Source organism: Primulina huaijiensis, chromosome 3, assembly GCF_012295235.1.
Source record: "Primulina huaijiensis isolate GDHJ02 chromosome 3, ASM1229523v2, whole genome shotgun sequence".
Classification (NCBI taxonomy): Eukaryota; Viridiplantae; Streptophyta; class Magnoliopsida; order Lamiales; family Gesneriaceae; genus Primulina; species Primulina huaijiensis.
In genome coordinates, this window is record NC_133308.1 from 7,896,660 (window position 1) to 7,911,365 (window position 14,706).

The 14,706-nt window shown below is 34.8% G+C and overlaps 1 protein-coding gene across 4 annotated transcripts; it reads left to right on the top strand.

Annotated features, from left to right (window-relative positions):
- Positions 1 to 1,548: 1,548 nt before the first annotated feature.
- Positions 1,549 to 14,297, top strand: LOC140973462 (dehydrogenase FPY6-like). Of its 4 annotated transcripts, none has more exons than XM_073436266.1 (13): positions 1,549 to 1,755; positions 1,873 to 2,106; positions 3,275 to 3,415; positions 10,952 to 11,000; positions 11,115 to 11,132; positions 12,296 to 12,399; positions 12,480 to 12,593; positions 12,943 to 12,993; positions 13,182 to 13,270; positions 13,368 to 13,428; positions 13,559 to 13,636; positions 13,724 to 13,834; positions 13,930 to 14,297. In XM_073436266.1, exons 2-13 carry the CDS (start codon positions 1,981 to 1,983, stop codon positions 14,056 to 14,058), a joined length of 1,071 nt encoding a protein of 356 aa, XP_073292367.1. In that variant the 5' UTR covers positions 1,549 to 1,755; positions 1,873 to 1,980; the 3' UTR covers positions 14,059 to 14,297. The 4 variants fall into 4 exon arrangements, with proteins under 4 accessions (XP_073292367.1, XP_073292368.1, XP_073292369.1 ...); XM_073436267.1 differs by having other exon boundaries at positions 1,556 to 1,788; XM_073436268.1 differs by having other exon boundaries at positions 1,577 to 1,760.
- The last annotated feature ends 409 nt before the right edge of the window (positions 14,298 to 14,706 follow it).

The window sequence follows — 14,706 nt, forward strand, 5'->3', positions numbered from 1 at the left end:
GATGTGTTATTCTCGCTCCAAAATTGATTATGAATGTAATATATTTATATTTTTAAAATATTTTAATATAAAAATATTTAATATTGAATAACAAAAACCTCAACACATTATATAATATATATTGAGTAAGTCTCTTGTGAGACGGTCACATGAATTTTTATTTGTGAGACATGTCAACTCTACCGATATTCACAATAAAAAGTAATACTCTTAGCATAAAAAGTAATATTTTTTCATGGATGACCCAAATAAGATATTTGACCCACAAAATTGGTCCGTGAGACCGTCTCACAAGAGTTTTTGTGTTATATATTTGACCCAAATCGCCATAGATTGTTTGAGATTACATAATCAAAATATTGATTGCAATAATAAAAATTAGTTCATTTATGAAATTAAAGTTTTTATTCTTTCAATTTTCTCTATCATGTTTTGATATGATTTACCATGGAAAAACGATTATAGCATCCAAAATTGTGAGATTATTGATAAAGTATATAAAAGAATAAAATCAGAGATTTCAAAATATTTGACGAAATTTCTCATAAAGTACAAGTCCATCACGAGATGTAATTTTCTCTTTCGATTCTTTTGTTTTATAATTCTTCCGTTCTTGAATGATTTTGTGAGATTATTGAATAATTATTTGTTTTTATAATATTTCCGTTCTTGGCCTCCATTATGTTTTGGTGATAAAAGAATGTACATTTTTCAGTTCGTCAGTGTAGTTACTTTATGTTAAGTTGCCGCATGATTTTGTCGTTCTATCCTGAAAAACAGTTGTTCGTCTTGATCCTCAAATCACATGCGGGGAGGACAAATTTTTTTAAAGAAAATGTACTTCGAACAGGCCTCGGTTTACTTTACGTTTATTTTCTCATGACATTGTTAATTGGTTTCTTTTCAGATTTCTATATCTTTTACAAGTTTACCGTACTTTATTTCTCTTTCGAGATTTACGACATTTTCTTACAGTTATGAGTTTGAATCTTACTGATTGAATTGTTTAATGTTTACACCTTTACACAGCTTGTGGTTTTTGTTTGCAGAAAGATAGAAGCTTTCGAGTTGAAACTAGGCTTTCTTTTTCTTGAATTTTTTTTGAGATTTAGATATGTTAGATGCAATACCTGAATCTGGGAAAACACTATGAACTTCAAGCCAAATTAAAAAAATTTAGTTACGATTTGTGGGATCGGGGGTTCATTGGATGCTAATGTGAGTAGGGTGTTCAGACTTCATTCAAGAACTCAATTAGGATAAGACAAAAACTTGTGTGAGACGGTCTCACGGGTCGTATTTGTGAGACGGATATCTTATTTGGGTCATCCATGAAAAAATATTACTTTTTATGCTAATAGTATTACTTTTTATTGTGAATATGGGTAGGGTTGACCCGTCTTACAGATTAAGATCCGTGAGACGGTCTCTCATGAGACTCACTCATTAGATAAAATAAAACTTTAATGACAAGGAATAGTTTTTAAAAGAGTTCCCTACTTTTTTTTGTCTGGAAGGACTGCTTGCGAGTTGCGATTACACAATGACCGCCAGAAATGGGGATTAAGCCAATTAGACCGAAGGGAAGGGAAGGCTTCGAATGCATAAGCAAGAGCTAGAAAGACGCCGTAACCCTATATTTCTCCTGCAACAAAAACAAAGAAGCACGTGAGATGTGTACTCTTCATTCTCAAATTTCGAAGCATTGTCAAATTTCATTTCCACAGGATCGGGCAAACTTGGGTTAGGCTACACGTGAGGTTTACTCATAATTTAATCGATATAAATGTAAAATATAAACGAATCTTGATTCTTAATAGTTAATTGTGCTTTAAAATCAAACGTGATCATCATTGGTACTATATATTTCAGAGTGAACGCATATATCGGATCAAATTAGGTGGCTGCGATCAAGAAGAAGAAATATTTCAGCCGAGACTCGCAACGCATCCCGCTTCCATTCGATATACGCAAACGATAATGGCGCAGCAGCCACCGCACGTTGCGATCGTTGGGGCTGGCATCTTTGTGAGAAATACTTACATTCCCAGATTAGCGGAAATCTCCAACCTCGTCGTACTCCGAGCCATTTGGAGTCGCAGCGAGGCAGGCAACTCTGTTTTATCCTCTTTTCTGTTTTATTTTCAATGTTGATCTGTTCTCTTATAGTTTCTTATCTGGGTCTCTGGGAATTCATTTCGTTAGTTCGTTCTCTTTTTAGTGGATTTATTAGGATCGGCATGTTTGACAAATGAAGTTGTGGGATACAGTTTTTATTTTCTTTGACAATTGATTTGTTGAAAATCCATGTGTTTTACAATATTTGGTGATTTCATTCTTGGAAGTAAACATTGATCATAACACAACAATAATGAAAGGACCCCTCTACAAACAAGAATGTCTTTAATCGGTACACAAATACCACTGTATCATAAGCTAGATCATGAATTGACTTTAAAGACAAAACCCAACTGTTGGACGATAATTGCTAATCGAATTTCGCTAGGATTTGTTAGTTGTTGGGTGCCACTTCTTCGAATAACAAAGATGATATATCTGGATTCTGAGCAGCATATGAATAGATAATCTTGATTAGTTCGATTCATTTGTAAATCCAGAAAAATTACTTAGAAGTTTGAGGAAAAACTTGCGATTTTATTGGTGAAAAATGTCTTCCTCGTACGAAAGTGGCTAAACTTGAATTTGGTCGATCCATTTTGAACATTCTAGCATTATCTTTCCATCTCTTTCCTTGCTTTGAAAAGCCGATTACACGATCTTCAATGGCTTTTTATCCCCATATAGTCGAACATAAAAATGCATGTGTGATCCTCGGTCAGTTTGTTCGTTTATCTTTTCACATGATAACTTATAAATCGGGTTCATTGAGATAACTTGCTTTACCAGTAATTTAGCATTTTGGGGACCAAATTAAGTTCCAAAAAGCAGTGAATTTTATAATTTTAGAGCTGTAGAAAATTTAATAACGACAACTGTGAGTGCCTGTTCAACTAGCCTTTTAATTAAAACAGGAAGGCCATGATTTTGAAAACTTTAAAATAGTCTGGTAAATAGTGTATTTATCATCTTGTATGTCAAAAACTGGAAGTGATGACTGTTAAGAGCAATAGCGAACATTTTTAGATGTTTATGGGGACAATTTTCACTTTCAATGATGAAAGACAAATTTTAAAGTTGGTGAGAAAAATGTAAATGTTAGTTATTGTGGTCATTAAGAGCAAATAAATTCAATAGGGAACATGTGTGTATGCAGGAGTCAGCCCGAGGTGCTGTTGAAATTGCTAAAAAGTTTTTCCCAAATGTGGAATGTAAATGGGGAGATACAGGTCTTAGTGAGATCATTGATGATGCCTCAATCATTGGTGTGGCTGTAGTCCTTGCTGGGCAAACTCAGGTATCTCTCTCTTGCTCATAATAGATTGGCATCTGATGTGGCATATTTCTTCAACTTTCTTTATTTACTTTTGTACTGGGAGGATCATACATGTCATGATTTGTAGGTCATAGCTAAGATGAAGCGGCCTAGGGATGGTTGCATGGTCTCATGTAAATTCACTTATTGTGTTAGGCACCACCCTGGATTTTTTATTTAGGAATTCGTGAAATTGTTCATGAACAACCACTGATTTAAAATCTAATTCGAAGTTTTCTCTTGTTAGTGATCTAAAAATCATTTTTGTCCTTTCCTATGGCCCAACATGACGGAAGTAGCTATAGCGTTCACCTTAACTCTCCACCCCCGCATGCTCTTGATATTCTCAAGTTCCTAAAACTCCAGCCGTAGTGCTCGTTGTTCCTCCCAGATGATGAATGCATATACAAAGGTTGTTATCGTATTAAAAAACAGCGGTTTAAGTAGTAAGTACTTATCTATGGGCACATACTAATTTATGTGATATACATTTTATTTTAACAAACTAATATGAGTAGCGTGATACAAGCATTCAAACATGATAAGTACGTAGCAGTCGAACATTAACTAGTTTATTACATTCCCAAATTATTTAAATATCGTGAACGACTGACATACATGCAAAAACATGAAAGACTCTATCCTCAATGTTCCTTCTCCTGGCCTAGATCATCGCCGCCCTCTTGATGATCTCATGATTCCACCTGCAAGCCCAACCCACCGAAGTGAGCCGATCTGTACATACAACAACGTTAACAAGACATGCAATACTAATATAACTATAAATCGTAAAATGTATGAATGCGTGAGATGCATGAGGTACACTTGTATAATAGGTACATGTCAAACTGCTCAAGGGCAAAAGGTGCCCTCAGATAGTTGATTTGACACCTTTCAAACTCCATGAGAATAGAAACACCAAACTTCCCTGATTTAGGACAACGTCATAGTAGCAAGCAGAAAGACCCAAACTCGTGTAACAAGTATATAAGAAGGGTATCTCATTTGTCAAAGATTGAAGATTGTACAAGATCATCAAACTAAACTCGTGAACATCAGGAGCTGACCTCTAAACGATTCAAACGAGAGATAAAGCAATCTAAAGCTTTACCATTTCAGCGAACCTTGTAATTCGATATAAAGAAACACAAATGGATTGATTCATTCAGTGTATTGCACAGTTTCACCTATCACTAAAATGTACTTTCTAATGCATTGTATATGCCCAGAATATTGTACGGATTGATGAATTTAGTGCATTGCACTTATCCATGGTCCAACGCATACTATAAACCCTGAAAATTGTATGGATTGATGCATTTAGTGTATTGCACTTATCACTTAAATGTATTGTCTAATGCATTGTTTATGCCTCAAATATTGTATGGATTGTGATGCATTTAGTGCATTATACTTGATTACTAAATGTATCGCCTATCATATGGATTGATTAATTTAGTGCATCACACTAACTCTAAATGTGTGGTTGGATGTATATTATTCGCCTAGAGTATTGTATGGATTGATTCATTTATTTTTATTGCACTTGTCACTAAAATGTATAGTCTAATGCATTGTATATGCCACGGATATTGTATGGCTTGATTGATTTAGTGTATTGCACTTATCATTGAATGTGTGTCCAATGCGTACTATACGCCCATTTAGTGCATTGTACTTGTTACAAAATGTTAGGTCCAATGTATTGTGTATGCCTCGAATATTAAAAGCTAGCCCATGAAGCAAATGAGGTATAACCATATAAAATATAGTTATATAATTGAAAATGGTAAATCAAATTATGAATAATTGTTTTGCTCATGTAGTAGAAATTCTACTCGTAAAACAAGAAGGTCCAGATGTTTTGACAAAAGAAGATAGTTGCAACAAGTTATGTAAATTTGACCCATCAAAATGTTGTAATAGAAAATAAAACTCCTTAAAAGTTTGAATAAGTACAAATTGTGAAAGATTTATAGAAGATCCAAATGGATGTAAGTTACTGTACGATTGTTCCTAAATTTACTATTTCTCACTGATTTTTAATAGAATGTCAAATTGCATTATAAATTTGACATTAGAATAATCAATATTGCAGCATATTATTTTTTTTTTTTTATCGATGTTTGATCTATGTTTTAAGAGCTATTATGTTTGTTTTACTTCTTATACGTATATAAATTTATTTATGCAGTCGTCATCAAGTTTAATTTCTTAATTTGATATGAGATAATCATGGTATACAAGTTTTTAGGAAAATAAATTGCAACTAGAAAAGGAACTACATTAGCGCACAATTGTTTATGAGGTGATTAATTGTGAAATTAACTTTAATTGGGGGAACTTAGTATTATTTTGCTGATAATTAATTTAATTCAAATGTTTTTGTCCCGCTTCTGGAAATCATTCCCTTCGCGCTCCAATTCCAAAATTTTGCGCCAGAGCACGCCTTCACCTGTCAAATTTCTTCGGAATTCCTCCTCTCACGCTAGGGCCGCAAAATTTTCAGCCAGGGCATGTCTATTCTGCTCGAGAATTTTAGCTTTTGTCCTCGTCCCGCTGGGGTGCAGAAAATCACCACTATGGCTGATCCTTGGCCACATTTTTCTTAGTGTTCACGCCATAGTGGTTTAATTTACCGATGCACAATGTCCTATACCGTTTCTGGAAATCAACCCTTCGAGCTTCAATTCTGCCGTTTCTTCTACGATTAGTCTAAACCAAGTGCCTTCCTATTATATGTCTTTATTCAGGGTGCCAGGTACAGTGGCCGAAAAGATGGAGAAAATGATGCGTGATTTTCTATGGGATGGTATGGATGGGGATAAGCATTGTCACGGTGTTGGATGGGAGCAGGTTTGTAAACCAAAGGATAGGGAAGGGTTGGGTTTGGGGAATATCAGATTCAGAAATAGAGCACTGTTAGGAAAGTGGTGGTGGAGAGAGACAAAGGAAAAGGAAACATTGTGGAAAAAAGTTATAATGAGCATCTATGGTCTTCAGGAAAATGGGTGGGATTTGGGTTTAGCCAGCAGGAAAGAGACATTCAGAAGCCCTTGGAAATTCATTTCTCGCTCTTTCCCGGCCTTTCATCCTTTGTGTTGTTCGGTGTTGAGAGGGGGTAATTTTATTCGGTTTTGGGAGGATGTTTGGGTTGGAGAGGGTCCTTCTTTCTCTTTTCGGTTTCTTTCTTTGTTTAGGGTTTGTACCGAAGTTAATAAACCTATTAGTAACTTTTTAGAGACTGTCACTGTCGGAGTCATGGTTACTTACCGATGGGATGTGCGTTTTAGGAGAAATCTTAACGACGTAGAGATAGGGGAATTTGCTTCTCTTGTGGGTATTTTAGATACAGTGAGGTTACAGGTGGGTTCAGAGGATTTTAGGGTTTGGTTGGGGGATTCTACGGGGCTTATTCTCAGTCAAATCTTTTTACGAGTCTTTCTTTCCAGTTCATATTTTTCCTTCTTTCACTTATCACGATCATATATGGAAAGTGCCTATCCCCCTGAAGATTCAGATATTCTCTTGGATGGTGGCTTTGGGAAAACTTCCAACATCTGATTCGGTGCAAAGAAGATGGCCAAATTGTGCGTTAAGTCCGAACTGGTGTACGTTGTGTCACGACCAAGATGAGACTCAGGATTATTTGTTGATACATTGCTCTTTTTCCAGAGGGTTATGGTCTATGGTCATGAAAGAACTAGGATGTTTATGGGTGCTTCCACAACGTGCACGAGATATGTTCATTATTGAGCCGGGTATGGGGTTAAAAGTTAAGAGATTCTGGTATGTGATCGTTCACTACACGTTGTGGACTATCTGGCTAGAAAGAAATAACAGAATCTTCAATGATGAGTCCACCGGTATAAATGAAGTTTGGGAGATCAACAAATTCATAGTTGCGGGTACAATCACAAAGATGAAAGACTTCAATCATTTGTCGATATCAGATGTTGTTAGGGATTTGAAGTTTTTATTGTCTTGATGACGGTGTATTAGTGTACTCTAATTTGCGGATTACTCATCCGCTTCTTTTGTATCAAGATTACATTAATATATAAATTTAAAGTTTCCTATCAAAAAAAAATAAATAATGCGCACATGGTTTAAATGCAAATCGACGTAAAACATGATAATCGTATGCAACCTATGGACTAGAATGACCTATTTTAGTGTGTAAAATTAACATCTATTAACTAGTAATAACTCAATGTCACATAAATATTTGAATTAAATTATCAGCAAACTAATATAAAGTTCTCTCAATTAAAGTTAATTTACAGTTTAAATACCTCATAAACAATTGTGTCATGTTGCAGTTTTTTTTCTAGTTGCAAAATGTTTTTCCTAAGAATTTGTATATCATTATTTTCCCGCATCAAAATAATAAATTAAACTTTATAATGACTGCATAAATAAATTCATATATGTATAAAAAGTACATAATAGTTAAAACATACGAACAAACATCGATGCAAAGAAAAAACTAATATTTGGCAATATCAATTATTCTAATGTAATTTGACATTATGTTTTAGGAATAAAAACCTTTACAATTTTTATTTAGTCAAACTTTTTATGGAGTTTTATTTTCTCTTGCAACATTTTGATAGGTCACATTTACATAACATGTTGCAACTACCTTTTATGTCAAAAAATATGCACCTAACACCTTATTGTTTTACAAGTAGAATTTCTAGTACATGAGCAAAACGCTTGCTCATCATCAAATCTCTTTTTTAGTAAGTACTAGGTACCCATTCACGAGCAATCTAATTTTATCCTCTTCATTGTTAGATGACCCGCAAGATCTAGACCCACATATCACTGACTTACCCCTTCTAATTACACGTGCGACTGTTGACCCTTGACTTTGCTCCTATGAGTATTAGCAAAACATAGTTAAAGGGTGATCTTGGGTGGTTAAGTGAATAAATAAGCACCAGTGAGTTGAAAAACTTGTAGAGAGAGAAAGTATAACACTTGTCTAAGTAAATAATGAATTGCCCGATTGTTGAGTGGGTTCCAAATGAAGTCATGCATCTATATACACAAGTTCGCTATACTATCTAGATCATTTTAGTGTCCAAAATATTTCATGCCACTCTACACACTATAGAGTATTCTAGATTTTTCTACAAATTTACATTTTACAAAATACTAGAAAGTTATAGAATAGACCAGGTCATCCAAGTCTCCACATTTTGGTAGATTGTCCCGTAAGCTTCCAGACCCAACTTTTTCCATAATATTTTTGGTCATTTCATATGAACCTAAAATGTTCAAGTCTTGTCCTCAATGTTATAAGTCATTCCGCACGAACTAAAACCTACAAGTCCTTCATCCTTCTCAACTTCTCTAGAACATTCTTTTGCCTGCAAAGGGATGTTAAGAGTATTCAAGCAGGTGTTAGATGTCACCAAGCCTTTGTGACAGGTTCCTTTGCCAAAATCCTCGCTTGTTGCGTGTCGAAACTGTCAGACAGTGACACGCCGCTTGAAAATTCCTCCAACGGTCTTTGCAATTTTAATTTATATAAAATGTTCTAATTAATTGCATTACAAGTAGTTTGTGCAATGACTATCAATATTTAATGTAATTGAAGCAAGAGAAAAATAAACAATAGATCAATCATGAAGTATCATGTATATTAATTTCTCAATGAATATAGATGTAAAAACAAACTATTCAATAATTTTACATTCTATCAATAGTCATAGAAAAATGATAAACTTCGGAATGAATCATCTAGTAATTATACACTAAAATTGAAATTAGAAATTTAAAATATCAGAAATTTAATAAATACCATGTTTGATAAGTTAATAACTGAAGCAATATGAAACTAAAAATATTTTCGATGAAATAACTATATTTTATATTGGTTAAACCTCATTTGCTTTATGGTCTAACTTATAATATTCTGAGCATTTACAATATATTGGACTATACATCTTGTAATAAGTGCAATGTACTAAATGCATCAATCCATACAATATTTTGGGATTTTGGTATGCATTGAACCACATATTTAGTGATAAGTGCAATACACTAAATGCATCAAGCCATACAAAATATTCAGGGCACATACAATGCATTAAACTATACATTTTAGTGACAAATGCAATACAGTAAGTGCATCAATCAATCCACACATTTAGAGCTAAATGTGATGCACTAAATTAAAAAATTTATAAAACATTCAGGCCGTATAGAATATTTAGACCATATGTTTAGTAAGAAGTGTAATGCATTAAATGCATCAATCCGTACAATATTCAGGGCATATAGAATGCATTATAGACAATACATTTTAGTGATAAGTGCAATACACTAAATGCGTCAATCCTTCAATATTCAGGGTATATTTTTTAAGCCTTCACACCTTTTCTTTATTCAATGCTAGCGATAATTGGTTTGTCATGTGTGCATAATATATTACATTTTAATTTTAATTTCATTTGAAATATTTTTTTTTGTAAAATATAATAATATTGGTATAACTTTTCTTTATCTAAATTTTTGTTGGTGTAAATTAGGAAAAACAGGGTTAGTAGAATTTAGGAGAAATGGGGTTATAATTGTAATTTCAATTTGGCCTTATCAAACTACCTATACTGACAAACAAATTGACAACTACCCCTATGATGATTGTCGATCTGGGAGCTTGATCTTATGAAACTTTAAAGAGTGCTTCTTTAAAGAGCAACCTATTCTGATTCCACTTGTTAGGATCGATTAGGCAGTTTAAAGGGGTCAAAATTAACTACTGATCTGCTTTTGCAACTATTTTGTGCAAAGGTGGTTTTGCAACTGTTAGATCTCAAATCAGTGTTCTTGAAAGTTTAAGCATCGAGAGATTAGGTTGAATTCGATTTTGAAATCAAGCGGAAGACATTCAATCGTACCCCTCTGATGTACTGATCTGATTTGAAAGAGATTGTTCGAAATAAATATTTCAGATTAGTGCGTTCTGATTAAAATGGGTACGTAATAATCAGATTAGTTAAAGGGTTGAAATGAAACACCTGTACAAATTCGGATGAGTTTGCAGATGCAGTATAAAATATGCAAGTACTTAATAACGTAAGTAAAAGACACGACATTTGTTTATTGTATAGAAGAGGAGGTTGGACGTTTTTTCCAAAATTAAATAGCATGTGAAGTTGTAAATGTAGCCATTGAATAGTTGTGCAATTTTCTCCCTGTTGTTAGCAATAAAGACTGCTGAATACTGTTGTATGTTTTCAATAATTAACTATCTAACAACTGGATAGGAAAATCTCAAATCAGGCCAATGAATACTTTGGCTGCCAAACTAAAAAAAAAAAATCATCTCCTTCATGCAAACATTTACTACGCTAAGATCTTATGTTTCATTTTAAAAAAAATCTCATGTTTCTCTTATTTGTCTGGGTACAGTGAAGCTCTCATGTCACTATCTAAGCGTAGATGCTATTTTAATCTTGACGGTTCTGTGTAATCACAATGTCACTTGGGAATCATTCTATGCAGGTGGATATGTCTCTGAGGTTGCTGAAGGGTGGAAAGCATGTCCTGCAAGGTGACTGACTACCAATTGTTTTCTATATTGAAAATTACGTACATTTGTCACATGGTAAACTAACAATATTACATTTTATGCATATCATGGGCTTTGCATATTCTGGTTCTAAAGAGAAACCGGCTGCAGCTTGTAAGTGAGATGCTCTTCTCTTTTATGTGAAAGTTTGAAGGTTTAGGAACCTAATCATTTTTTTTCGTGGGACTGATATTTATCCATCTGTTTAACATTTTAAATTGTATACAATTTTTCCCTCTATAAATTTCATTATTTCCAAATGTTGTCAAAGGAGAGAACATTGAAAACTATAATGTTCTCAGCAATTGGAATTTGGAAATCTTATCCATCAGGTTGTTATTCAACCCCATTTAAGTCAATCTGGAAGCTAATTTTCTTCCTTGGATTATTCAAGAGGCTCACAAGCAAAGTTGCTAAAAATATAATGTTCTCAGCAATTGTCTTTTTGAATACTTTATCAATAGTGAACCCACTTCATTGTAGAGGTTATTTTTATGTTTATATGTTTTTGATGAAAATGCATTGAAAACATAAATAGTACCAACAAGGATGTTTACTCTAATTTCTCTCAGATGTTCTGACTTCTGATTATGCTGTAAATCAAAAGGATAGATTAACCTCAATACTACTTTTGGGCTAATCGATTGATCCATTCCATTTATGGATGCATTTATGAACTAACAGAATTTTCGTATCCCCCTGCATAACAAAAGCGGCACAGTGCATTTAAAATATTAGTTATTATGTTGCACTTAAAATGTTGAATTCATGTGCAACAACCTTTATTTTCATCTTCCAGTGGGATCTTATACCTTCAGGTTTTGGTTTAAATTCCTCATCTGAATTTGCTCTTTGTGCTGTTCCCTTGTGTTTAAATTCTAGAACTGCAATTTACAAGGTTGCTTCTGGTAACTTTCTTTGAATCTTTGTGACACACCTCTCTTTCTTTTTGTGTTTCTGTATCTATGGGACTGTTAGTTATAAATGATGTTATTCAGAAACTACTCTCGCTCTCCACCCCACCACCACCCCCCCCTCCCCCCCCCCCCCCCCCCCCCCCCCTTCCCCCCCCCCCCCCCCCCCCCCCCCCCCCCCCCCCCGATTATGTTTCTGTATCTGTGGTAATGTTAGTTATAAATGATGTTCTTCAGAAACTACTCTCTCTCTCCCCCCTTCCCCCCTGTGGTTGTGTTTCTGTATCTGTATCTGCTGGAGTGCTAGTTATAAATGATATTTGAAACTATTGTTGGAGTACTGATTACGGTTTGCGTATTCAGCTGTTAGTGAGCTTGAAACAGCAATTTCCTGCTACAACTCTTTCACTGTTGCGCCAATCTGGGCAATTGCTGAAAACTATCGTTTTGAACCTGCCTTTGTTGAGGTACATCTTGTACCTGTAGTATGTACTCACTTGATATGATTGTTGTGGTTGCTTAGTAAAACTGAGCGTGGATTTCACAGGGCAGAAAACTTCTTACTGAAGTTGGAGACATAATAAACGTCCACACCATTATTGAAGGTTCAATGAATATCTCAAATCCATATTTTTCAAGTTCTTGGAGACGCGGCTTTAATGTGAGTGACTTCATGTTTTAATTCCTAGAGCGTTTATCTGGTAGATGACTCTTACTGTTGATAAGTATTTACCTGCACGCAAGGCAACAACGTAAACTGATTTCTTTCAAGTTCATTTCTATCTTTTTTATGTAAACATGAAAAAGTATTCAGTGCCTTGTCTGTGCTGATAAAGTCTATATGGAAGGAATTATTTTCCTACACTTTGTTTTAGGTCTCAAAATAATGCGAATTCTATTTCTCATCTGTTGTGGACAACTTTTTGCATATTCTTGAGTCATTTTTCTTTGTTCTGTAATCTATCAGCCAAATCTGTATATTTTACTGATCTGTGTTTCGTGTTCTGCAGGGGGGTTTCATTCTAGATATGGGTGTTCATTTCATTGCTGGATTAAGAATGGTTAGTTACCTTTTAGATGAATCTGAATATAATTCTGTGATATCGATTTATTGGAATCTACTTCAGCGGTGCGGCCTATCAATCTTAACATTTTTCAGATTTAATTCATTGAATGACCATATCTATTGCTAATAATGTTCATACTGCATCTATCTGGTTTTGATGATCTTTGTCTTCTATACGAGAAGCTTGTCGGGTGTGAGATAACTTCGGTGTCAGCTCTTACGTCTCATATTGATGGGACTTTGCCTCCCCCAGATCATATCTCCTCAATGATGTAAGATTTTGATAATGAAACTATTTGTAAGAAATTTTATATTATTGGGCATTTGAAATATTATATATGCATTCTTCTATTTGCATATCCCCTTTAGTCAGCTGGAGAATGGGAGTTCTGGTGTATTTGTGCTGGTGGTGTCATCTAAATCTCCTAAGGTATGAATTACACAGACAGAATGTCTAAATTTATTTTGTCTCCATTTGTACCATATACATGAGAGTGTTCATTTGAGGCTGTAAGCCGGCTGTAACACTTTCAACATTTGCATTGTTCACTTGTATTTAGGTGCTCTGGCGAGTTGTGGGCTTGAAGGGAACTATACAAGTTGAGCGCGGAGACATAGATGGGAAGCATGGCTACGCAGTTAATAATTATTATTTCTGTAATCTCCTCTTATCATTTCTCGAGTCTAAGAACTTCAGTTTTTTTTGGGTTATATTATTATCATAGGTCACGCTATTTACCGGAGATGGCGGAAACAAAAGCTGGTTTTACCCGTTCAGTGGTGTGACTGATGAGCTTAAAACATTTTTGGCAGATACTTCACTTGCGACCCTGAACGTATTGATCCCATAACAATCTTGAATTGACAAATCAAAGGTCTTTTATGGCTCGATTGCCTCATTTCTGTTGTTTTCTATTGTCCTTGTTGGCAGAAAGATCAAAGTTATCAAGTTGAGCAGCGTCTTTCTTTTCTCGAAGGTGCCCGAGATGTTGCTGTTTTGGAGGCAATGCTCGAATCTGGGAAGAGACAAGGGGCTGCTGTCCAAGTGAGAAAGTTTTAGCTTAGCATCTCCTCTTCAGGTTCAATTACACTTGTTTGCAAGACGTACTCAAAACAAGCTATTAACAAGATCTGTAAGAATTCGTCTCGAGAGTATTTCATGGCAGATACTTCCCTACAATCATTACTGTTAAAATTATCTAATATTCATGTTCCGACCACCTTCACACTCGAGTTATATTCTGCAATTTAAGTTGTATCTTTAAATAAAATTTATAAGCATTCCATTTCTCCTTTTTTCCCTCTGCCTTCCATTTTCACTGTTTAGCTTATTTCTTGATGAAATTATACAATTCTTGACGTGTTGTACGATCCCTGTTTTGCCTACTCCATGGACAGAGGGTTTCCTTGGTTTTTTTTTTTTTAAATAGATTTTGGTACTCCACTCGTTTCTGGAAGCAACTGGGATAATCATAGTACTATGCCAAAGAAGGGTGGTTAAAAGGGCTGGAGAAGGTATAGGGAAGTGCCTTTATTTCATGAGAGACAATCACTGCACCCTCTGAAACTGACAGGAACTCAAGAAAAAACGATGCTCACGTGTAAATGCATACACGGGCTGACTCGCGAAAGGAGTGGTTTAAAGCAGTACAATGATGGAAAAAACACTAGTATCTTTTACGAACAAAATCGGATCTTCCGGTGTTAC

What these genes read in the sequence shown, in the direction of transcription:
- LOC140973462 (XM_073436266.1), top strand. Translation starts at nt 1,981, where the DNA reads ATGGCGCAGCAGCCACCGCACGTTGCGATCGTTGGGGCTGGCATCTTT. An exon ending in TTGAACCTGCCTTTGTTGAG is followed by an intron (nt 12,400 to 12,479) that starts GTACATCTTGTA and finishes TGGATTTCACAG; the next exon opens with GGCAGAAAACTTCTTACTGA. An exon ending in GATCATATCTCCTCAATGAT is followed by an intron (nt 13,271 to 13,367) that starts GTAAGATTTTGA and finishes TATCCCCTTTAG; the next exon opens with TCAGCTGGAGAATGGGAGTT.